We start from the raw sequence: 24,473 nt of genomic DNA on the forward strand, positions 1-24,473 counted from the left end.
CTGGGTGAGATATTTCTAAAAAAAAAGAAAAACGAAACAACAACTCCCTACAAGGATCATCATTATTTCATAATAAATGTCCATTTATCATACACACACTCTCTCTCTTGGTCTAAATGTGCTTATTTTGTTGTTTTATTTTTTTATTTCAGTGAAGGCTTGTTTTACTTTATTGACTATAATTGGGAACACTAGGTCTCATGGAACAGAGACTTGTTTTATGTATCTGAAGTCCAGGGTAAGATAAGATCTGATACTAAGGATCTGAAACAAAGAAGGTGTGGAAAGGGGATATACAAAAAAAAAAAATAATAATAATCTAGCAGCTTTTCATTTTTTTTTGAAGTGTTTAAGAATCTTGATCATTTGAAAAACTTACTTACAGAAAATTCTCATTTTGGTATAGCGTTCTGTATGTTTTAATCATGCAGAAACCTCTATAACCATCACCAAAAACAGGATACAGAATAGTTTGATCACCTGAAAAATTCCCTCATGTTACCCCTTTGTAGGTCCCCCTCTCCCCGCGGTCCCAACAGCTGGCAGCCACTGATGTGCTCTCTGTTGCTATAATTTTGCCTTTCTAGAATGTCATATAACTGGAACCATTCGGTATGCAATCTTTTATTTTTATGTGACTCAAATTTTATTTTATTTTATTTTTAATTTTTTATTAATTTTTATTATGTTATGTTAGTCCCCATACAGTACCTCATTAGTTTTTGATGTAGTGTCCCAAGATTTATTATTTGGGCATAACACCCAGTGCTCCATGCAATATGTGCCCTCCTTAATACCCATCACTGGGCTCACCCATCCCCCACCCCCTGCCCTCCAAAACCCTCAGTTTGTTTCTCAGAGTCCACAGTCTCTCATGGTTCGTCTCCCCCTCAGATTCCTCCCTGCCCCCTGCTTCATTTTTCCCTTCCTTCTCCTAATGTCCTCCATGCTATTCCTCATGCTTCACCAGTGAAGCATTGAATGAACACTGGGGTTTGGTAAAGCATTCACCATGCTTCACCCAAAAACCATATTATGATTGACTGTCTCTGCTTGACTTCTTTCACTCAGCATAATCTCCTCCAGTCACTTAGTATAGTGCAGCTGAGATTGGTCCATTTTGTATGTGTTCATTCTTATTTATTGCTAAGTGCTCTATCGTTGTACGGATGTACCACAATTCTTTTCTTCCTTTAGCTACTGAGGGACATTTCGGTGGTTTCTTGTTTGCGTCAGTTTTGAATTATGCTGCTATGAACATTCATGGACAGGTTTTTGGGAGGACCTAAGTTTTCATTGCTCTAGGATACCACCCGGGAGGTGACAAGTGTGTCTTATGGGTAGCTTGTATTTGACTCTACATGGAATTACCAAATTGTTTCGTCAGAGTGCCGGATAGTTCCGCATTCTCACTGATAATGTATGGGAGGTAGTTCCCGCTGCTCTGCCTTCTTGCTACCCCATGGGATTATCGTGTGTGTATTATTTTCACCATTCTAATGGGTATATTGTATCATTTTATTTGTATTTCTCTACTCAATAATGATGTCCATCATCTTTTCATGTGCTGATTTATCATTGGTATGTCATCTATGGTAAAACGTTCAGATTCTTTTGGCTAATTTTTAATTGGGTTGTTTGTTTTCTTATTTTTGACATGTAAAAATTGTTTACAAACTCTGGATACACATTCTTTGTTTCCTCCTCCTCTTATTTCTGGAAGAGATTTATAAAATTGGTATTATTTCTTTCTTAAAGGTTTGGTTGAATTCATTAATGAAGACATCTGGGCTTGGAGGTTTTTTTGGCAGGGAGAAGATTTTCAACTATGAATTTAATTTCTTTAGTGTATATGGGACTTTTCTCCTCCTTCTTGAATGAGTTTTGTTAGTTTGTTTCTCTGAAGATTTGGTTCTATAGAAGTCTCCAATTTATGTGCAGAGAGTTGTCTATATCTTTCCTTTATTATCCTTTTATGACTCTGGTAGTGGTGTCCCATCTTTCATACCCATACTGATAATATATAGCTTCTCTCTTTCTCTTTTTGCAAATCTAGCTAGACATTTATTAGCTTTATCAATCCTTTACAAGAATTAGCTTTTGGTTTCATTGATTTTTTCTGTTGGTTTGTCTTGTTTCAGTTTCATTTCCCCCCCCTCGCTATATTTATTTTTTTCCTCCTTGCTTTAGGTTTTGCTGGTTTCTTAAGGTACAAACTTAGATTTGAGACCTGAATTTCCTTCTAAACTGAATTATTTCAAACATAAATTTCTTTCAAGGGCTACTTTAGTTTCATCCCACAAATTTTGATACATTGTATGCTCATTTACATTCAGGTCAAAATGTTTTCTAATTATCCTTGAGACTTCTTTATTGACCAATGAATTTCTGAAAGTGAATTGCTTAATTTCCAAATACCTAGAGGTTTTCCAGAAACATTTTTTATTAATGTAATTGATTCTATTATGAGCAGATTAATGTAATTGATTCTATTATAAACATTTGAAACATGTTTACTTTGTGACCCAGAATATGGTTCACTTTGGTGCATATTCCATATGTGGGTAAAAATAGTGTGTTTTCTGTTGTTATTTAGATGGGATACTCCATAAAAGTTCATTAGGCCAAACTGCTGATAGTATGGTTTAGATCTTCTATATTCGTGCTGATTTGTTGTTGTTGTTGTCGTCTATTTGTGCTATCAATTACTAAGAGAAAATTTTGTAGCCTCGAACTACAATTGTGATTTGACTCTTCCTACTCTGCGTTCTGTCAGCTTTGCTTCATATATTTGGTATGTATTTAGATGTATTTGGTACATATTTAGCTCTGGTATTAGGTACGTATTTAGAGTTGTCATATCTTTTTTTTTTTTAGATTTTTTGTTAATTTATTTATTTGAGAAAGAGAAAGAGAGAGAGAGAATGAATGAATGAGTAGGGAGAAGGCTAGAGGAGGAAAATGTGCCATTTTACAATACATTTTGTGTTTGCTCTTTTTTTTTCCCATCAAACTTATTATATTATTTGAAGATTTCTTCCCATTACATTTTAATGTATCTATTGGCTTTTCACTATATCTCTCTGTTTAACTTTTCTAGTTGTTGCTTTCAGGGTGGTTACAACACACATATCTAAATTTTATCAATCTTCTTAGAGTTCATAGTTGGCCACTTCCAGTGAAGTATAGAAACCTTACCATTATATAAATCAGTCTACATCTCATTGAAACCAAATATATTGAAAAGCCCACAAGACACGTTATAATTTTTTGCTTTCAACAATCATACAAAAGTATGGGTGGTACACAGACTCGCACATCATCCTTTCACTGGAGCCATGCCGATCTTCTCTGTATTTTTCCGACTTTAGTCTATGTGCAGCCCCAGTGAGCACTGAAGGTGTTTTTGAAGTCCTTTGAAGGTAAATATTTACCCAACACTTGCACCAACTTCGTGAAACTATGATTATTAGAAGTACAGTCTATGACCAAGGATGTGTTTTTCTCGGGACAGAGCCATAATTGACTCTAACCAATAATAATTTGACATTAAAGGGTATAAAATAAAGACATGTTATCCTGAACTAAAGCAGAATGCAAATTCAAAAACTAGAAACATGCACAAAAATGTTTTTTTTTTTTAAAGATTTTATTTATTTATTTGACAGAAATCACAAGTAGATGGAGAGGCAGGCAGAGAGAGAGAGAGAGGGAAGCAGGCTCCCTGCTGAGCAGAGAGCCCGATGTGGGACTCGATCCCAGGACCCTGAGATCATGACCTGAGCCGAAGGCAGCAGCTTAACCCACTGAGCCACCCAGGCGCCCCAAAAATGTTTTATCACCAAAGCTGACTTTTTGTTTTGTTGTTTTGCAATATGAATGTTTATAATAGCAAAACTACCAGTTATCTGGAGGGATGTCTAAATGGAAGGTATTATCTAGAAATTAAAAGAGAACTGGTCCATTTTCCAATAAGCAGTAGATATCTGGAGAAGATGAAAGAGAGGCTGGCTCTGCTAGATGTGGAATTAAGGAGAGTGGAGGTCATAACAGACACTGTTTAGATCATAGCCAAGAAAATGATCACACATGTAAAGCATCTTTCATCTAAAAATAAATAACCCTCAAAGGCATTTTATGCATATAATTTTATTTACCTCTGCCAGAGTTGCTATTGCAAATAGTGTCCAGAGTCCAGAGCAGGGAAGTGATGAGTCTATGGGGCACGCAGTGAAGGTATCAGTCTCCCTCTGTGCCCTTGCCTTCCCAGAGTATGCAGTCATTGGCTCAGAAGGTACAGCTGGGAAGGTGACTGTTTCTCTAAAGGCTTTGGTGATGTAAGCCGAAAACCAAGGAGGAGGAGAGGGCAATGAAACCTCCTCTAGACTGAGCCGTAGTGTACTGTGAGGGTTGCAAACTTGGACTTGTTGAGTGTTCAGTGAGAAGGAAGGACTTTATGGGGAAACAGCCTGCCATAAAGGGTGGTCGGGATACCACGCCATCTTCTCCATCTGTCAGATGTCCGACCAGTCAGGAAGGTTCAGTCAAAGTGCTTTCTGCTTGCCCTCTACCCACTCCAGCTGTGTTGAATGGTCTGCCTCCATGCTGACTGATAGAGCTCCTCCATCTGCCCAACTCATGTGATAAGCTTCGTCTTCCTTCCGTGTGACAGTTACCCGGAAATGGATCTTAATCTCCATTCAGACCAGGACAGTGTCTTTGTTTCTTCAAAGTGACTTACCCAGTGTGTGCTAAGTTGGAAAGAGGCAGTTAGTAGAGTAGTTGAAAGAACAGGCTCACTCTTTCTGTGTTCAAATCCACCATTTTCTAGCTGGATGTCCAGGGACAAGTTATTGAAATATTTTAAGCCTCTGTTTCCCCACCTTGAACACTGGGATAATAGCCTTATTTGTAAAGACTCAACAAGTAAAGGTGTACAGTGCTGAGCATTTTTGTCTGGTACATACTAAGAACTATTACCTGTTTTTATTATTAAGTGATTAAATTTTTTCTTACAAAGCTGTGAAATACATACATATCTGTGAGCAAGGCAAGCCAGAACACAAACAGGACAAGCAAAGAGAAGGCAGAGAAAACAAACCAAAACTGACCAGATTTCAGATGCCAAAGATTTAGTACCTATTTTTAAATGAAGTGAAAGGTAGAAATGCAAATTGGTACAACTGCTCTGGAAAACCGTCTAGCATTGTTGATTCAAGAAGAATATTCTCATACTCTATGACTTAAAAATTCCACTTATAAGTATATGCCCAACAGAGAAGTGTCCTTGTATTACCCAAGGATGCTTGATAGAATGCTCTTAACAGCAGTATCTACAGTAGTGGTGAACTGGAAGCTATGCATATGTCCATCACCTGAAAAATGGATACATAAATGTGGCCATGAAAAGGGATGATTTACAACTACACACAACAGAATCAATGAATCTCACAAATGTCATGGTGAGCAAAGGAAGCCAGACATCAAGGAGTATTTACAGCCTTTACTGTAAGATTCCAGGCAAAACTAACCTGCGTTGTTACAGGTCAGGATAATGGTTACAGGGATGGAGGGGGTGGTGTGGAAGGGCAGGAAAGGAAGAGAAGAGACAGGAAAAGCTTCCTAGCTAACATTTTATTTCTTTGTCTGGGGCTCCATGCGTGGCTTCAGTTCATAGAGCTGAGCATTTACCTGCGTTTTCCTACATGTCTATCATACTTCACTGCAAAACAGGGAACAGAAGTAAGAATAGGAAAGCAAGGGAAGGAAAGAAAAGAACAGAGAAAGAAAGGGAGGGAAAAACAAGCCCAGAAGACGAGAAAGACACAGGTCCTGGGCTTTGGACGCATCTGGCCAGTTGGGCTCAGCCCTCTACCTCACACACCAGCCCTGCCCATCCCCACCCCGGTGCCCTACTCCATTTGCCCAGCACGTGGATGGCTTGTTTGGGGTGGGTGGGGGGAATCCTCTCCTTCTCTGTCCTCTCCCCAAGCTCCTCCCAACTCTGAGCATCCCTAAGTCAGGAAGGGGCTTTCCTGGGGGGGGGGGGACGCTGGTTTTGGAGTAACTGGGGAGTGAAGGGTGCTAAAGCATCATTAATGAAACCTAAGACTTAAAGCCATCTTTTCTCTCCTCTTTTCCTCTTCGCCTGGACTCCTTCTCCCTCCCCGTACCTTTCCCAGAAGGTCCCCCTGAATCGGTGGCAGGGGCAGTCCGACTGGGCCGCGCCTGGGGCGCTGCTGGGCTGGGGTGGTGGGGCGGGGCGGAGCGGGGGCCAGAGCCAGGGCCAGGACAGGGGCCGCGCTGGCGGGGTGCCCCTCCCCCCCCCGCCCCGCCCGGGCTGACCCCGCCCCGCGGCCTCCGGCTATTTTGGGCGCGTTGGCGGCGACGCGGGGATCGCTGACAAGCGCGGATCCTGTGACACCTCCCTGCAGCCCGGCACTTGTTGCTCGGGGGACCTGCTGCCATCCCTGAATCCACCTTTCCCCCTTGCCCCCTGTCCCCTCTGGCTTCCCTCCTTTGCATGTGATCTCTCCGAACACTGATCTCTCAGACACTGCTGCTCCCGGCTTGGGAAATAGATTTGAAAACAATAATAATAATAATAATAAGCGCCGCTCTCAAGAAGGGCCCCGCAGAGCAGGAGCGCAGAGGGCTGGCCCAGGCGCCGCAGAGGTGGCGCCTCCTCGGCCCGGGACGCTGGCCCCGGGCGCCGAAGGCATGACGGACTCGGCGACAGCTAACGGGGACGACAGGGACCCCGAGATCGAACTCTTCGTGAAGGTAGGTTGGCATCCAGGCGCTCGCTGCACCTGTCGCTCCAGCAGTCGGGCTCCTTGCGGCGCGGGCTCACGTGCCAGCGCAGACAGAGCTGGGACACTGGACTCTCCCCAGGGAGGACATCTCGGCCCTAGGGCTCCCTTGGGTGTCCTTCCTGCAAGCGGGACAGCCTCGCTTCGGGGCTCCGGGATGTCGGGGAGTCAGGCGCAATCCGGCAGGTGGCCGCCAGTCTTCTTGTTGGCCCGCAGTTTGTCAAACCAGCTGCAGGGCCAGTGGATCAGTCCTGATCCCTGCCCGGTGCGATTTTGGGGAGTCTTGAAGGGTATCTTGAGGTATAAGGGGGTGGCAGACGCATGGCTGGACCACTGAACCTTTCTTCTAAAATTGCAGGGCACAGGGAGGTAAGAGAGGGACGGGAAGAAAAGCAAACCTTACGGATATAATTCTCTCTGACAAAATAAAAATAACATCTCTTCAAAGGTCTTTTCTCTCTTCGGCTCAGAGCTACTTCAAAGAAAAGCAGAAGGAAACTAAGGTGTTTCTTGCTTTGTGACCTGCAAAGCAGAAAACAAACACTCCTTTCGCCCACATTATTACTATTGTCATAATCATGATTCCGCGGGGTAGTATCAGGAAATGCTAAGGGTTGGGCAGTGGGGGAAACCCAGGTGGACTTGGGGCGGAAGGGGATGGAGGAGCACAGCGAACAAACCAAGTTAAGTCGCCTTGCTCCCTGGGTGAAACAATCTTCCCTCAACACTGCTGCACTTCGTTTGCAACCCGTAGGAGGGAAAGGGATGGATGCCGGCGAGGCAGCGTTTCCCGGGTCCGCCCGGTGGTGTATTGTAAGAAAGAAACATTTGATCAGTCCTCGCTGTGGCCGACACACTGCAGAAGCTGGGAAACCTGAGGCGGCAGGAGAGTTGCCTCCTGGGCGGTGCAGAAAGCCTCGCCAGGACTTGGGGGAGGGGAGTCCGCTGGCTGCCTGAGCTCCAGGACTTTTCTCAAATGGGGAAAATACCCTTTCACTGTAGTTTTCCTGAAATGCCCAGGTAACTGAGAAGGGGGGAGTCCTTGATACCTTTTAGAGGTCTCCTGGGGTGCACTTAAAAGGCATATGTATTCCCTGGAGTGGGAAAGATGTTATTTGGGGGTAAATTACCCTGAATTCCAAGCTGATTAAACAGAGAAATTGTCACAAAAAAGTGTAAGACCTACAGAAACCTTGATAACCACCTTCTGGTTTTGGTATCTTTCGGTGCCTAAAAAAATAAACCCCTCAGGTTGTGACTTATGTTACACTTGTAAATGGTCTGTCCCACTTGGCCCAGCCTACCACAAAGGTCTGTTACATTTTCTTCAGCCAGGTGTTACGTCCTTTGGTTTATTTTTCAAAATTATCCATAGAAATCACACCTGTCATTTAGTGACATTTGCTTTGCGAAGGCTATTTCTCTCCCCTCAAAGGTGGCCTTTGTCTCGTTTGGTTTTTGCGACCCTTCTAGGCAGGATTACCAGGTCCTTTGGCAGACCTGGGTGATGAAAGAGGTCATGTCCTCTTGCAAGTTTGGCAGCATTGGACCGAGGGCCAGAAATGGGGGCTCTGGACGGTGGTGTCCAGGTCTGTGGTCTAGGGAACCAGCAGGGAGAGCTTTAACAAAGCGATGAGTTTCCCTGCTCTCCTTGAAGAAAGCTATTCTAGGACTTTCTCAGATTTCCTGGGAGCAGGTAGTTTCATAGTGTCAAGTTCCTGAAAGCTATTTGAAACACAAATTGACTCTTTAGAGCCAAAGGAGCCCTTTGCCCCACTACTAGGCACTGAGACCGATTCTGCCTGTACCTTTGGAACCTCGTTGGCAGCTTTGAAGGTTTTCTCCATTTATATAAAAAGCTCACTGCATAGCCCCCAGGGCCCCTAAAAGAATCCTAAAATGCCCATGTTGTTGTTTTGTCTTAAAGGAAAGAGATCCATGGCCAGGCAGGCCTTCATGATTAACTCAAAAACTGGATTGACTGTGGGACAAAAAGCTGATAGGAAAGCTCTTGATTTTTCCCCCCCTCTTGTTTGACGTTCTGGGTTGCAGTTACTGTTTCCAGGGACTCACATAGGCCGAAAATGTTGTGAAGTAAAGATCCCACCCAGGTTATGAATGGTTTTATTTTAGGGAAACAAGGGCCTGATCTACAGAATCAGGTCCTCCCAAAGTTGGACATTTCTCTTAGCTGTGTGATTCCCATGAGAAAGGCCTTCCTGTTGAAGGCATCTGGGGCCTGAGGCATCTTCTGCTGAGCAGGGTGGGTTGGTTTCTAGGAAGCCTCTTGGCCGGGTGGGACCCTACCCAGAGTGGGATGTGTCATTTTCAACACCTCCTTCAGGGGACCTCCTCTCTGCCCAGCTGGTATGCTGGGCATGTCGTTCAAAACCTGGGTCACTCAGGGAGTTTCAGGGATACACAATTCTATCCCACATCACCTGCTTATCAGCGTCTGTTAACTACTATGACTACTACTGCTGGTGCTCTTGATAATAATAATAATAACAACAACAACAACAATAATAATAATAAATGGCAGCATTTTAGAATTTCTGAAACACATTCAAATACCTTACCTCGTTCCCTGTGTATTAGCCTTGGTTCACTTCTGCGAAAAATGAAGGAAACATATAAATGCAAGTCACAGGGAGTTCGTGAGAGCTCCTGCTGTCTGATGTTCAGTGAGCCACAGTCTGCCCCATGTCACAACCTGGGGAAGTAAGAAGGATGATTCTGCCCGTTCAACGGTTGAACAACACCTGTGCTCAGAAGTACGCTGTAAATAATGTTCAGATCCATTCCTCAAATGTTCCTGTTTGGACTCCGAATTTCTTCCTCTTTCTTTTCCAAAGACCCGTATGTCAGGCCTTATACCTTCTTTGGCTGAATTGGGAAGTTCATTGATACCTCACTAAACCATTCTACTGTCGTAGAACGCTGCCCGCTGTGCTCTGCCCTCCTTCCAGGGAATGCTAGTAGTGACATTTTTAGTTTCTTCATCACCAATGAGAAAGTCTTGAGTAACTCAGCTCTGATATAATATTTCAAAGAGGCTCCATGGATGGGACAGAGGCTTGGAGACACAGGACATGAGTTTGGGTCTTGTCCCTGCTTCTAATTAACTCATGACTGAACACATTACTTAAGTTCTATGAGCCTCAGTACCCTCCTCTTGAAAACAAGAGGATGGTTATATGGTTATAAATAACCACAATTATATGATGGCGATCATATATTTTATGGCTCAGACGACGACATTCAGTTTGAGAGTGAAAAGGGGTGCTATGAATAATTAGGCTGGGACAGCAGGTGTCACCAAGAATTGTTCCCAGGCAAATCAGGATGTGTGGCCACCCTGATTATGGGAATACTGTCTCCACGGACATGCTGTGAGGATTCCAGAGGAGCAAGTAGGTGAAAGTACTTTGTAAATGAAAATTGGTATAAACACATATGAGTAAAATAACAATGTGAATTCCATGGCAGATAAAACCTTTCCTGATCTGCAGGCCCCCGATTTGCCCTAGGGAACAAAAGCCTGCCTCCTTCCTCACTTGCAAGGCTATTTCAAGAATAAATAAATGGGATCATGTACAGCTTGGACTTTGATTGTAAGGGGAAGACAACAGGTTCGACAGTTGACAGTGGCAGCCAATGTAGTTTATAGAAAGAAGAAAGAGCAAGGAAGTAAAAGCAAAACAGAAAGTGATTTGGAAAAACAAATACAGGATGTGCTGAGTAGGTTAGATCAACCTTTCATCTGTGTTGACTCCTGGACAGCCAGTCCCATCCTCGGACCCAAGAAGTAGAACACCACCAAAGTTGTTGCAAATACCTCTTGCTGCCAGGGGTGTGAATTTCAAGAGAAACCAGTGGTTCTCAACTTTGGCTACATATTTAGATTGTTTGGGGGAGGTTTAAGGTTTAAGAACTCCTGATGACTGCTACTTCTTGATCAATTACAGGAAAATCCCTTGGGGTGGTGGAAGGAGACCCAGAACCAGATTTCTTACCCCCACCCAGGTGACTCCAGGGTGCAGTTCGGGTAGAGAGCCACTGAGTCATGATCAGAGGCAAGTCTGACTGCAGGCAGTGTCTGCCATGGCTAAAATAGGTAGCCGTCCTAGAGGGAATTAGTGCCCAGAATTTCTAACAGCTTCAGGGCGTCATGATCAGGAGTGTTGTTGATACAGAGCTTGTACCCTATCTGTGCTCAGTTAACAGATGCTGACGGACTATGAAGCCCTATCCACAGGACTCCAGAACCATCCGTGCATGGGGTCGGTCTAGTTAAATAACCATCAATTCAGCTTGGGGAAAATAAAACGGAGTCCTGCTGATTGTTGGGTGGAAATGACTAGCTGTTTTATTTATTGAGTGATCTGGAAGGCTCTGACAGTGGTGCAGAGCACATGTCAAGTCGTGGTGACCCATTGTATAGTCATTTGACTTCCAGAACAGACAAGATCAAATCTTGTGGCATTCCCTCTCAGATCCCCACTGCCTGCTGGCTGCCTGGTTCCCTTGGACATCTCACCTAAATGTGGGAGCATTAGGTTTTGCTGTTCCCTTCAGTACATTAAGCAACTGTTTTTCTTTTTCACGAGTCCGGGTTTGGGTTGGGGTCAGGAACCAATACACAAGTTCACCCGTCGTGCCATGTCTGTGAGTGTGACTTTTCCTGCATGCCTCAGGTTTGGTGGCAGGGGCAGTGGGTTTACAGATGTTGAAGCCTACTGTTAGCGCGCTCAGCTCCTGCCTCCCTGCCCACAGTTCTTGCTTCCCCAGCTTGCCTTTCTCCAGCCAGGGCAAAGACTCCATCCATTTAGACCATCTGGCAAACACCTTCTCATCTGGATTCCTTTTCTGTTGCCACGTGCTGGGCCCCTTTTAGTGACAGCAGGAGGCATGGTGGGAGAGGGCCCACTTTAGGGAGCAGGCTGTGGGTTTCCAGCTGGGCGGGCTGGAACAGGCTGCCGTGGCTCTCTGCCAATTTTCTTACCAGTGCTGTGCTGATGATGGTGGGACACGTTTTGAGGTGTTGGTGTGAGCACTAGAATAAGTTAAGTATGAATCTGCGGCAAAAATGTAACTTCTTCTGCAGGCCCAGTATAGCCTCCTTAGGGAGATGCCAAGACCATGAACTGCACTTCCTTGGCGTGTCTGAGAAGTCACAGGCTCAAACCTGTCTGTGCCTGCCTTGTCACTGGGACAGGACTCAGACTCGTCTCCGAGCAGGAGCCCCGTGTGACCATCACTGGCTCTGACTGTGTGTGCGGAGCTGCTTCTCTGGGAGCTGGAGGCCCACAGAGGTCACTGACTGAATGATGTGGTTGGCCTGGCTGCAGGCGAGGTGCAGATCCCTGGCCAGTGGTTGGGCTCTGCAAGCTCCAGGGACGTTAATTTCTCCTGTCGGTTTTTCTCCTCTCTCCTCTCTCATCCCAGGGAGCCCTCACATAGCTTTGGGGGCAGGGCCAGGAGGCCTCAAACCGCTGGGGGGCTACATTCGCCCTGACCTTGTTATTTCGGTGGCTTCCTTCCTTTTCCTGTCACTGGGCTCTGGGCCGGGCTTCACTGGAAGATGTCTATAACTCCAGCCCGTAGATGAGAAAGACGGCTCTAGAGTCCACATCCTTTGGTTTCAGGAGGACCCATTCCTCCCTGCAAACTTCTAGCTCTGCATAGCTACGGTATTGTCTTGCTGAGAGCATAACAGACTCTCAATAGCTGGTATTTTCAAAAACTGTCGTATGGGAGACATCCTCATTGGTCTTTGTCATCAGGGCTGGAGGACTAGAAATAGCGAAGGAGCAAAGTGGGTAAGCATGGCTTTCCAGAAGATGTGGGTCAGTGATAAGAAGGTTCTCTCTACCCAGGGCATCCTAGATCTGACTCTGCTTGCATTCTGAGGGAGCACTCCAAGTACTGGGCAATTTGTCTGCCAGCTCCCTGAGTGTAATCTATGTTGGAAACACATATATGTGGTCAAGGGGTATCTTAGTCCCGAGATGTGAAGTTCTTGAAGGATAAAGACTATAGATAGCCTGTTGTCAAGTGTTAAATGAATCCTTCCTAGGAAAAAGAAATCCTTCTAGCTTCTAGAAGCACTCTCTTCTAACGTGAGAAGGTTCTTTTAATTACATTTGGTGTAGCACTCATGGGGAACAGTGGCTAGGCCAATGGTGCTCAGCTCTGGGGTGTGAAAAAGTCACTGCATAACTTCTTAAAATGGGCTTGTTCATGCTCTTTCTCCAGATTTTCATACTTAGGAGGATTTGGGTAAGGCCTGGGTGCCTGTTTCCTCATGAAGCCACCCCTGAGTGGTTCTGGGATTCATCAAAGACTGAGAACCACTAGCCTCGAGCGTGGGTAAATAGAGCTAAACAAACAGTGGGACATCCAAAGGGCAGCATGAAATCCAGCCCTTCCTTGGAACATGCATTTCTTTGGGTGGGCAAGGCTGAGGCAAGAAACTTCTTAGCATGAATCATCCGAATTGACCACAAGTAAACCGAAAAAGGGGAGGAAAGGAATGCATTGCACCTTTCTTTCATAACTTGCTTTTATTCCTTTGTAATATTGTGTGAGGGCATTGGAGAGACGAGTACTTTTAGAAGTTAGGCAAGAAGGAGGTATTAGTAAGATAAAGAACTTTGAGTGTTAAGGGATTGAAAACAGTTAGTCAATCGACCAATCAACCAATTACCAACCACGTTTGTGAAGCCATCATCTGTGGAAAGTGATGAGGGGGCCTGGAGAGCAAGGAGGGGAGGTTGCCCACAGTCCATGAGCTTGCAGCTAAGGATAGAGCTTCAAGCAATCATCAGTGCCTCATGAGTGACAGGAGATGAAGTGAGGGGTGTAGGTACAGGGACCCATATGGCCTGAAGGACGTTTCCAAGTGTACTTTGAGGGGAGGTGGGACCTGAGTTGTGCTTGGAAAAATGATTAGGATTCAGAGAGTGGCAACCATATCAGATTCAGATTCAGCAACAGTATGAGGTAAGGCTGTTCAGGACCCAGGGGGTAGCTAAGGTTGGCCGGAGAGAACAGCCTATGGAGAGATGCAGCTGGAAAGAAGATAGGAAAACAAAAACAAAAACAAAAAACAACCCAATAATGGGAAGGGTTGTGAATGGCAAGTAAATGGTTTTGGGTCCATCATAGGTAAATAGGAAAAAAACAAAAGCTTCTACACAGGTGGGACCTAGATTTAGTTCCTCTTTGGAAAGGTTCATATGCGGCATTGCCTGATGGGGTGCACAGACTCATGAACTTGAAGCAAGAAGCCCCAAACTCCCAATTCTGGCACGGCCACAGTTTTGGGTGTGTGACTGTCTTTGAAAGCAAATTTCCTTTTTGTAAAATGGGAGTTTTTTTCCTTGGAGAACCCTCTTAGAAGTCATTTAGTCTGAACTCCTCTTAGCAGATAAAATTCACAGTCTAACCTTTTAGGATTCATGGCTGTATGGCTTTCAGGAAGAGAAGTGAGTAAAATGTGAGCTGCTCTGTGTTTGCTGTTGCTCTCGCCGTGACCATGTCAGAAGGAAAGCCTTGAGGAAGAGGTCATGAAGAGGATTCTCGAGTGTTCCTTGTGAGGTGGTCCTCATGAGCTCGAAGTAGGGCTAAAAGGAGGGATATGCTGTGGGACAGTGATGTGAGTACAAAATAGGGCACAGGCTTTGAAAGAAAAAGGTGTGGATATGTGAAGAGGGATGTTGACACTTAGGATTCAGTGGTATCATGGTAAATTCACCTCCCAAGAGACTGGTTTCCATATTTGGTGAGTCTCTTCCCTGATTTTATCGACACCATGGATGGGCTTGACCATGATTATCTAAGGTGTTGTGATTGAACTGAGTGCAGATAAACTAAGTGGGCTTGAGCTTAACCTTTTTCAGGTTCATTTTAACCTGAAACCCTATGAATCTATGATAGGACAAAGAGGACAAGAGCAGTTGATGGGCACCTGGGTGGCTCAGTGGGTTAAGCCTCTGCCTTCGGCTCAGGTCATGATCTCAGGGTCCTGGGATTGAGCCCCTCATTGGGCTCTCTGCTCAACAGGGAGCCTGCTTCTCCCTCTCTCTGCCTGCCTCTCTGCCTACTTGTGATCTCTGCCAAATAAATAAATAAATAAAATATATTTTAAAAAAGAGTAGTTGTTAATGCGAATAATCTTCCAGTGTTACAAGTGTTTTGTTTGAGATGATGGCAGGTCAGTCAAGGGCAGATGTCCACCAGAATGCTGGAAAAGCCACACTCAGAATGATGGGAAGGCCAGGGCGAGGGGTGTGGGTTTGAAGTTCTGCTCAGAGCTGCAGTTGAAGGAATAAGTTCCTGGAAGAGGAGGAGGGAGCACGAAGAAATGAGGAGATAAGGCCTGTGCTCAGGAAATGCCCATTTGTGGGGGAGGAATGAGGCACAAGAGAATCTGGCAAAGCTAATGAAGACGCAGAGAGTGAGTGAAATATATGTAATGTCTTGAACGAAGGGAACTATGGGAACATTTGCTCAGAGGCAGGAGATACCAGGTGTCCCAGAAGGACTGAGATCAGTGTGGCTGTGACAGAGTGTGAAGAGAAGCGGGAAGGTGACAAATATAAGTTGGGGTCCAATCATGAGGCCCTTCTGAGGGCAGGTCAAGAGATTTGGACACTTATTTACAATGTCGACGGTTGCATGCATACCACTGGCTTGTGGGGCAATTATATTTTAAGGGAGAAGAAAGTACTTTGTTGTCTGCAGCTGGTGTGCCTGCCCATGTTGCGTCTGAGGAGATCGAAATAGGAGGTCTTCGCAGTGTGTCTTGGGCCCCCCATGGGCTGTGTGTGTAGAAATTTGGTGCTGGTTACCCTACCCGCTGTATCAACCCCTACGGACCTTAAGTTGGTGTTTTCCTCTTCTGATCATCGTTATTCTATGGTGAGGAGGAAAGCAACGAGTATCAGGCTGGAGAAATGACACAAAAGGTGGAGGAAGGATGTATCGTGAATGAAGTCCAACTGGGAACCCATTACCTAGAAGGCAGAGGAAGTGAAAACCATGTCCCAGTTACTATTGCTTAAAAATTCAGTTGGGGAGGTTGTCATGGCAACAGATATACTTTTCTTGATTCAGCTCAAGGTTCCTCTCTCCTAAACACACGCCTCTGCTACCCAGTGCAGACAAGGAGCAGAGAGGTCCAGGGAGTACATATAGCATGTGGGTGGGGGTCAGTCTCACTGGTTTTTTATTCATTTTCACATTTGGGTGCTGTAAGCATTTTGTTAGTCACATCATAAAATCCAGGATCCATGGTGTAATTGGTCTTAGAGACTAAAGGACCCACTTATCTGTGGTTTTTTGCCTTATGTTTTTCCTGTGGGGATAGAGTTCTGGGCAGGGCTTGACCATACGACTCTGGGAGAGGGGGGTGCGGCAGGCAAAGTTATGTGACTTCCCCTCAGGTGGGTACTTAAGGAGCATCGCAGAGATCTGCTCTGTGTGGCAGGATATTATCAGGGACCAAAGAAACAGGAATCTCCTTTTTAAGCTGGAGTTTCCACGGAGGCATTTCATTGGTCAGTGTGTGCCCCACTGAAACCCCAGCCCATGAACTTGTTCACCTAATAGCTCAGAGTGTGTTGAGTGAATGGTTTTCCCTGCTTAGCCTCCTTCCCCGCTAGGCTTGCTGCCCCCTAGGGCTGCCAGCTCCTCTGTGGGACTCTATGTTTGCCTGCACACGGGGGAGATGGAAGGTGGGGGATCATCTGGAAGGTTTGCAAGGTCTGTGACAGAAAGTGGCCAAATCATTGTCCCCTGTTTTCCATAGTCCAGAACTCAAGTATCATCTAGCTGTGCTCCTAGGAAAAAGGAGAGAAGGTTGGTGAACAACATATCATTCTCCACCATAAAAATGATTTATTTCCTTGTTTCTTACCACCACGTTACCTCATCACACCTGCCTGCAGCCTGTCTCCCCTCCTGTCTGCCAGGCTTGATGTCATTAGCTTAATATTCCTTGAATACTTTATCACACCCATTCCTCTACGGGCTAGATCAAGTTCATCGCTTCAGCCTGGTATTGAAGACACTCCAGCCAGGCCAGCACTCTCTCCCGACCTTCTTTTCCCCGCTCCCTGAAAATGGTTACTTAGGTGTCCGACACTTGCTGATGCATTGGCAAGCCTCTTCCCTGATTTCATCCTCACACCCTGCCCCTTGGAGGAAGAAAGAGACTTCATCTTCATCACAGACAAGGTGCTTACTGGGCACTGCATACCGTGTTGTTCATCACAAGAGAGGGAGAAACCCGGAGATCCTGACTCCAGAGCTGGACAGTCCCCCCCAGAACAGGGCTGCTCGGCCCTGCATGATCCTAGGAACCATGGGGACACTTTCCAAACTCCAGCACTAACTCATGAGTCAGAGTGTTCAGGGGATGGAGTCCCAGACGTCTGTAATTCACTAGTGCCCCGTGATTCTGATGCACAGTCCATTATGGGAACATGGCCTGTAAATTCACGAGGGTCCATGTGAATATCCAGAACCCAGAGAAGTGAATCTAAGGTGGGAATTTAAGGCCCTGTGATGCACAAATGTGGAAGAGAAATTTGAGGGGGGCAGTGGGTCTTCCAGCTGTTCTCAGGGCACCCCAATGAACATAGTATCTTGGTCACCTTACATATTGGCCCATGCCTTTAGAATCTGCTCTGTGCCTCATGCAATTGTAAAAACAGGCATGTTTCTGGCTTTTGTTTTGTTTTGTTTTCCCCAACTGCTTATCCTCATCCCCAGATCAGAAGGTGCTTGAAATAGAAGATGTTGGGGAAGAGATTGAGAAGATGGCAGGGGGCCAATGGGTGTGGGCAATGGAGGGAAACAGACTTAACTTTGAGGTAGAGAACCCCGCCCTCACTCTCTAGTCCTCTTGGGTGCACTGGCTGTCTCTGCGTTTCTGCAAATCAGACAGTCAGTTTGGAAGGTGAGTAATAATAGCCGTGACTGTGTCCTAGTCTGAATCCCTTGCTTACCTCGACTACGTCCTGTTCTTACTCCCAGTTTGCGGATAAGAAACCTGCCACTCAGAGAAGGTGTGTCCTCTGACGGAGGCCACAGCGCTAGGACACGATGGGACGGGCTGCAGACCCCACCCCTGAGCGTCATGTTCTCTCTGTTACCTCATTTCCCCCCCTACCTCCCAGCTGGCGAAGACAAAGTGTACTAAACCTAGAGTAGGATATGTAAGGCTTTGTTTTTCCTAAATTCTCTGTGAGTCACAAGAACAATCCAAGGTCAAGTCAGAGCTCTGTGGTTAGGTAAATACCAGGTAAAGGCTTTAGAGCCACCTAAAGACCCACCTGTTCTCAACTCTCCTCTCTACTTCTCTGCCACAGGAGCATCAACCCCTTGGTTTAAGGCATGGCCCCCAAAGGCCCTTTATATATATAGTTGTAACCCGGAACAGGCTACACATGGACGCTGGGTTGCCAGATGCTACATTAGCTAGGATTACTTATCAGGTCAGGCAGCAAGAGGAGGAGGATCAGAAGCCAGTGTGGAGAGAGACCAGGGGTCTCTCCGTGTGCCCTGGGCACTGAGTGCTAGGTGTTTGTCAGGGCAAGGAGTGAATGGTGCCTGCTGTGTGATGTGGGGGTGACTACGAGGGGCAGACTTTGTCCCCTTGCCAGTTTATCCAAGAGCAGGGTACTGACCAAAGTGTCTTAGGGTTCTAGGGTAAGCTTTGAAACTCATCTTTGCAAGGCTAAAGCCCTTGGCTTGAAAGAAACCTGGAGTGTGTTCCAGTCAGCCCTTACTCCACTACTGAGAACCAGACTCAATCACAGATTGATAGTAGAGTCCCACAATAAAAAAAAATTACAATGTACACTGAAAAGAAATAAAAAAATAAATAAAATTAAAAAAAAAATAAAAAAATTACAATGTTCCATGGCATTATAAAGATAAAATAATTATTTGAAAGAAAATAAGCCATGTTATTTGTGGAATTCAGTGAATTCCATGAGTCTTAATGGGATTCCAGGAGCTTTCAAGGAGCATGGTATGGGACATTGAGGTCCAGAGAGGTTAGGATTTTATAATGCCACACAGCAAGCAGCATGGAGAATAGAACTACTGGCTGAGGTTCACCATGTGACAGCCCAGCCCCACTGATGCTAGGGCCTTTCTGAATCATTCTGAGACACACTATATGGTTGAAGGTAGCAAAGAGCAAAATATAATAGGCACTATGCAAAATACAATTTTTTGAGCATGTGCTCTGCTCCACACATGGTGCTAACTGCTCTGTTTAATTCAGCATCCCTGTGGCCACGGTGCCATGGGGTAGGTGTATTGGGAAATCCGGGGCTTGAAAGGTTTACTTCTTACCATGGGGTCACGGAATGTGGTAGAGCTGGGATACCAACCACAATTTTCAGTGTACATTAATGAATAAAAATAACAAAATCAAAGTCAAAGTTCTTGAAATACTCTTTCCCATGTGGCAGCTCTTTTCCGAGGTTGATCAGATGCCAGGCATGGCTCCGTTAGGGAATAAGCTGCAGAAGCCAGGCACAGTTGGACCCTTGTGGAAATTGCAGCCTGGGAATGGAGAGTGCAGGGCACGCTGGGCAGGCAGGAGGACTGTGACCCAAGGGCAAATTGCAAGGCCATGGCAGCTCCAAGCAAGGGGACCAGGTATCCAGAAGGCATTAAGCCTTGTTTTACAACACATCAGGGAAGGACTTGGGACTCGGTTCAGAGGTGAGACATGAAACAAGAGTTCCAGCCAGGCTGAGACAGAGAAGGAGGAGGAGGAGGCCATCTACCTCTTCCCCTGCTGCCAGGGAAGATTCTGGAAGGGGCAGATGATGAAGGGAACCCAGGTTCTCCACCCCTATCAAAACTGTAGGAATTTCTCTTGACACCACTGAGAACAGCTGTGGAGGACGCCCTGCTGCCCCGTCTCCCACTTTAGGTCCCCTCAAAGGGCTATTTGCACCTTATCTCAGCCTGATGCTCTTCTGAAAGCATTTTTCTACCTGGGTGCCAAGAATTACATGATCAAGGGCGAGGTACCTTTCATTCCAGAGTGCGAGATAAATGGCCCTTGGTGGGAATGCGTGGCTGGCTAACACTTTGGAGGGAAGGAGGACCTCCCAATGTGTAACCAGACATCAGTCAAGGAGAGAAAAGGAGAGGTTTTCAGCGCACTGAGTTGATGAAGGGTGTGTGACATAGGGAAAGGAGAGTTTGTGAGGAGCCAGGGATGGAAGATGAATGTCACTCTTGTCATGGCTCTGCTCTCTGGGCTTGGTGCTAATTTACTTTAGTTGGGTCCAAGCAAATAGGAGCAGTAACCAGCTGACAGTGGTTACCTTGAAGTCAGAGATGAAGTGGATCCTCTCCTCAGGGCTGGCTGTTTCCTATAAGGGAGTCTGTGCGCCACCATCTTGATATGTTTACGTCTAGAGGTCGCATGTATCATACATACTCTATGTTATAACCACATGTTGAGCATGTGGTGTTGGGTATACACTGTATGCTCCAGTCATGCTATTGCTAAATAATACATGTATATCTGCATTTATCCCACATTCACTCAATACTCGTTGAGTAACAGAGCAATACAGTGGAGCTCAGGGAACTTGGTTTTTGCTTCTGCTTTCTGGCAGCCTCTTACTTTGGACTGGTTGTTTGGGTTTCTTCAATTCTAAAACATGGGGGTTGGATGAAAGGGGAGCTGAGGTCCCTGTCAACTTGAAAATGGGTCCTTGGATTTTACTGTGTACTGAGCCACATGCCACTCACTGCCACGTGCTGCGTCTCTGGGCGGGGCTCGGGCATCTGTGCACTGGGACAGGGACCTTGGGATGTCACTGTGTGAAAATACAACAATGACATCGCCAAACTAGTTTTGCACACTGAGGGAGATAGGTAAGCGGTTCGGGTGGGTCTGTGAGGCCTCAGCTGCTCCAGGAGGCTGATTTCCCGAGGAAGGAGAATGTTGTCTTCTGAGGCAAATGTTCGTAACAGCAAACTACTTCAGGCACTTTATGCCTTTGACTCCCCTGTGCTCTTGACGGAGACACTTGGCCTCTCTGGGGAATTTTTCAGCTATGACAAAGGTGGGACTGCATTCCTAGGCCTGCTGGATCCTGGCCTCAACTCCCAACTGTGTACATTCATGGAATCCACTTATGGTCTCTGGCTGTTGTTTACTTATTTTGATTAACTTTCCCATTAGCCAGTTGTATTGTGCGTGTGCATGTTTGTGTGTGCGTGTGCGTGTGTGCATGAGTGTAAATGTGTGTGCATGCCTCATTTCCTCATACTCAGGACGTTTCTCTCAGCAGTCTCAGATACTGGGATCTGGCAGAAAATTGGTTCTTTCCAATGCCAACAAGTCTTGATAAAGGGCACTTGGACTCATTATTCATATGCTTATGTACTGGAGAATACTTTCAGCCGATTTCAATACTGACATGCAGAGCCCACATTTATTCTCCCCTGTGTCCCTGCACCGCGCAGGACATGCTTCTTCACAGCAGAAGCCAGGAACTGACTTTCTGGACCAATTCCTGTTCTGCTTTCTGTGGTTTGCAACAAGGAATCCCTATCAGTATTTCTTTAGGGAAAAAAAAAAAAATTGCACAACAGAATCTTCTCTGAAGTCTTACAGATCCTAGGACATCAGTGATAAAACCTTAGAATGTCCTATTAGGATATTTAACACAGAATATTTATTTTATAACTTCAGTAAATTCTTTGGGGGTGATTTTAATAAAGTCTGTTCCAAATGTAGATCCAGGGATGTGGAATTATCTGACTCACCGGGCCAGCCTGGGGTAGGCTGGGGTAAAGCCAATCACATGGAGGAAGTCGTTTTCCACCCTCCCCATGCCCTTTAGTGTTGCCAAAGGGTAGCCTTTTCACTGAGTGAAAACAAGTTACCATAATCCCAGAGCCTCCACAAGAGTGAAGAATAGTAACATTAACTAACATTTATTAAGTGCTTACTACATGCTTCCTAACTGCTTTACATTGCATAATAATACTACTACTTATAGCCCTGTGGTGTAGATGAGGAAACTGAGGCACCAGGGGTTAAGTGGCTTAACTGAAGTCCCATAGCTCCTAAGTGTTCTTAGCCTACCAGCTCCCTGAAGCAGTGCCCAGAGGCCAGGGCAGGCTGCGTGGTGTATGGGGGGAAAGGGATAGTGTTCCCTGACCACCTCAGGGCCTCTCTATGACTTCCTCTTCTTCCCCTTCTGAATACTGTAGCAGACTTGGATGTTGTTCACCATCCATATCCCAAGCTCATACAAACAAATTAAAAAGGCACTTGATACACATGGCAGTGTGCTGTCATTGTCTTCTGAGCGGGTGAGCAGATGGACGCATGCCAAGAGCTGACATGGTCGTGGCTGAGGGTCCAGGAGAACCAGCCGCGCCCTCAGCGAGCTGTGTGGTGCTTCCTGTGGCACCCAACATGGTTGCCTTCTCTCGCTTGCCCAAATTCATCTGCTTCTTTCCCCTCTCACTAGACGTGGGGTTGGGTAATACAGTCCCAGTGAAATACGAGTGACTGAGGAACAGCATTTCAGATGGTTACCCAAAAGCCTTATCCCCAGCCTTCTGATTCCCCTCTCAACCTGTCCTGAAGATGGAACCCTAGTGAGGACATCTACTGAGCATGCACCCTGCTTTCCATCAACTGCATGGAGAAGAAAGTAAACTTATGGGTCAATCCCAAGGGTGAGTGCTGAGGGCTGATTTTAAGTTTTAAGTAGGAAGGGGACTGATTTTAATTTAACCTATGAAAGAACTTCGTTGCATTCAGAGTTGTCAAACAGAACAACAGATACCTTGAGAGTAGTGGTGAACTACCCATGAAGGATGTATTTATTTACTTAAGGATTTATTTATTTATTTGGGGAGGGAACACGTGCATGAGTAAGGGGAGGGGCAGAGGGAGAGAATATTCAAGCAGACTCTCTGCTGAGCGTGGAGCCTGATGCAAGGATGGATCCCAAGACATGTGAGATCGTGACCTGAGCTGAAACCAAGAGTCAGACACGTAATGGACTGAGCCATCCAGGTGCCCTTGATGATGGGAGGTCGGAGGACTTCCATAGGGTTTGATGTGGAAAGAATCCATGTATTGGGACCTAGCATGTAATCTTGGGCACACAGTAGGTGTTTATTACACAGTAGCAATGGTTAGCAAAGCTAACGATTGCTAACAGCAAAGCTGTTCCCACTCTCGCGGACTGTTATTTTAATCTTCTTGTGGAAAGATTATTTCATGGAAGACATTAAATTGGTCAGTACCTATTACATGAAGGGTTTGTTAAAGTTAGAAATGTGTTAAAATGAGGCTGTGCTTTTGCCATGCTGGAGATACTCAGAGGAGCAAGGGAAGGGCTCTCCTGTGTCCTGGGGTTGCTATGGCTCACACAGGAGTTTATGTGCTCAGGCATCATATTTGGTTTAAGTTACAACAAAACTGGGCCATAAGGCATTTGAAGGCAGTTGCACTAACCTTTACTTCCACATCCCCCATGAGTTGTTGTGAGACCTAAACATTTGTCAAATCCTCAAGGAGTTTCTCAGAGATTGATTGTTTGTTTAATAAAATCTTACCAATCCTGGTGACCAGATCCAGAAAGTGTTAAATATGCTGATGGTGTTCTTTTGTCCAAAACGTGTTTTGCTCACTTACTTTAAAATAGATATGTGAACTTATTAGTTGACAATGGCAATGGAAAAATTAGAATTTCAGGAAATTTCCTTTTATATACAATTAGACATTTTCTGCTCCTGTGGATTTTTGAAATCTCTCCCAACTCTGAAAATTGGGAAACGAAGTCCCGCCCCATGAGCTTAAACTGTAGTGTTCCCTAGCTTTCTGTCTGCAGGCATCTCTTTTCTGTAAGGATCTCTGGACCAGAGCTGCTCTCCTGGTTGGCTGTGACAGATGGGATCCTTTCCTGTGGGAGCTCAAGATGCCGTGTAGGTCTTTTTTCCAGGAGTCCCTCCCCGCTGTTGCAGGGTATCCCACGGGAGTGCAGAGGTGGAGTGCTGGGCCACTGGGTTGGGGCTGCCAAGGCAGAGTCAGGGTTAGGGATGAGACGTACAGGCATGAGCGCCGCTGATGTCACTGAAGGACAAAGGTGATCAGAATAGTCCAAGACAGGGGCGGAGGGTTGCCTTACATTCTTTGGGACTCCTGATCCAATTTTCTCTTCTCTCACTACCCTTTATCAACCTTATCCTGATCTTCGTCTTTGCTCTTGTTAATTATTTTTGCTGTGATAAGACCATGTTTTGGTTTAGAGGGATAGAAAACCTTTTTGGGAGTAGGTAGGATATATAAAATCCATAACATAAAGTTAAAGTCTAATTTTTAGAAAAAGTCTTGTTACACATTTGTACAGCTGTATCCGACCAGGCTGTCAGGAACTGTTGTTGAGTTCTTGCACCCCATCTCGGTGACCTCCTTTGTCATCTGTACTGACCCTCGCTCACACTTACTCCTCTGCTTACTTCTGTGATATATTCCCGACCCCCCTTAGAAGGCACCCAGGGAGTTTCAAGAAATGCTAACTCTTGGCCCTACTCTGGACCAATTCAGAGTCCCTGCGAGTGACCCAAATACCCACATGTTTTAAAACA

At 45.6% G+C, this 24,473-nt stretch overlaps 1 protein-coding gene and 1 non-coding gene across 2 annotated transcripts in view; one reads left to right on the top strand and one right to left on the bottom strand.

The window, feature by feature from the left end:
• Positions 1–3,288: 3,288 nt before the first annotated feature.
• Positions 3,289–3,395, bottom strand: LOC132018865 (U6 spliceosomal RNA). The gene has a single exon (XR_009404642.1). It is a non-coding gene; the product is annotated as a U6 spliceosomal RNA (small nuclear RNA).
• A 2,974-nt stretch (positions 3,396–6,369) lies between these two features.
• The window catches only part of CLIC5 (chloride intracellular channel 5), a 99,914-nt gene continuing 81,810 nt past the window's right edge, over positions 6,370–24,473 (top strand). Inside the window, exon 1 of the mRNA XM_059400335.1 lies at positions 6,370–6,783. Within this exon, the coding sequence (XP_059256318.1) occupies positions 6,721–6,783 (63 nt within the window). The 5' untranslated portion in view covers positions 6,370–6,720. The remainder of the gene's footprint in view (positions 6,784–24,473) is intronic.

The sequence above is a fragment of the Mustela nigripes genome, chromosome 5 (genome assembly GCF_022355385.1).
Source record: "Mustela nigripes isolate SB6536 chromosome 5, MUSNIG.SB6536, whole genome shotgun sequence".
NCBI lineage: Eukaryota > Metazoa > Chordata > Mammalia > Carnivora > Mustelidae > Mustela > Mustela nigripes.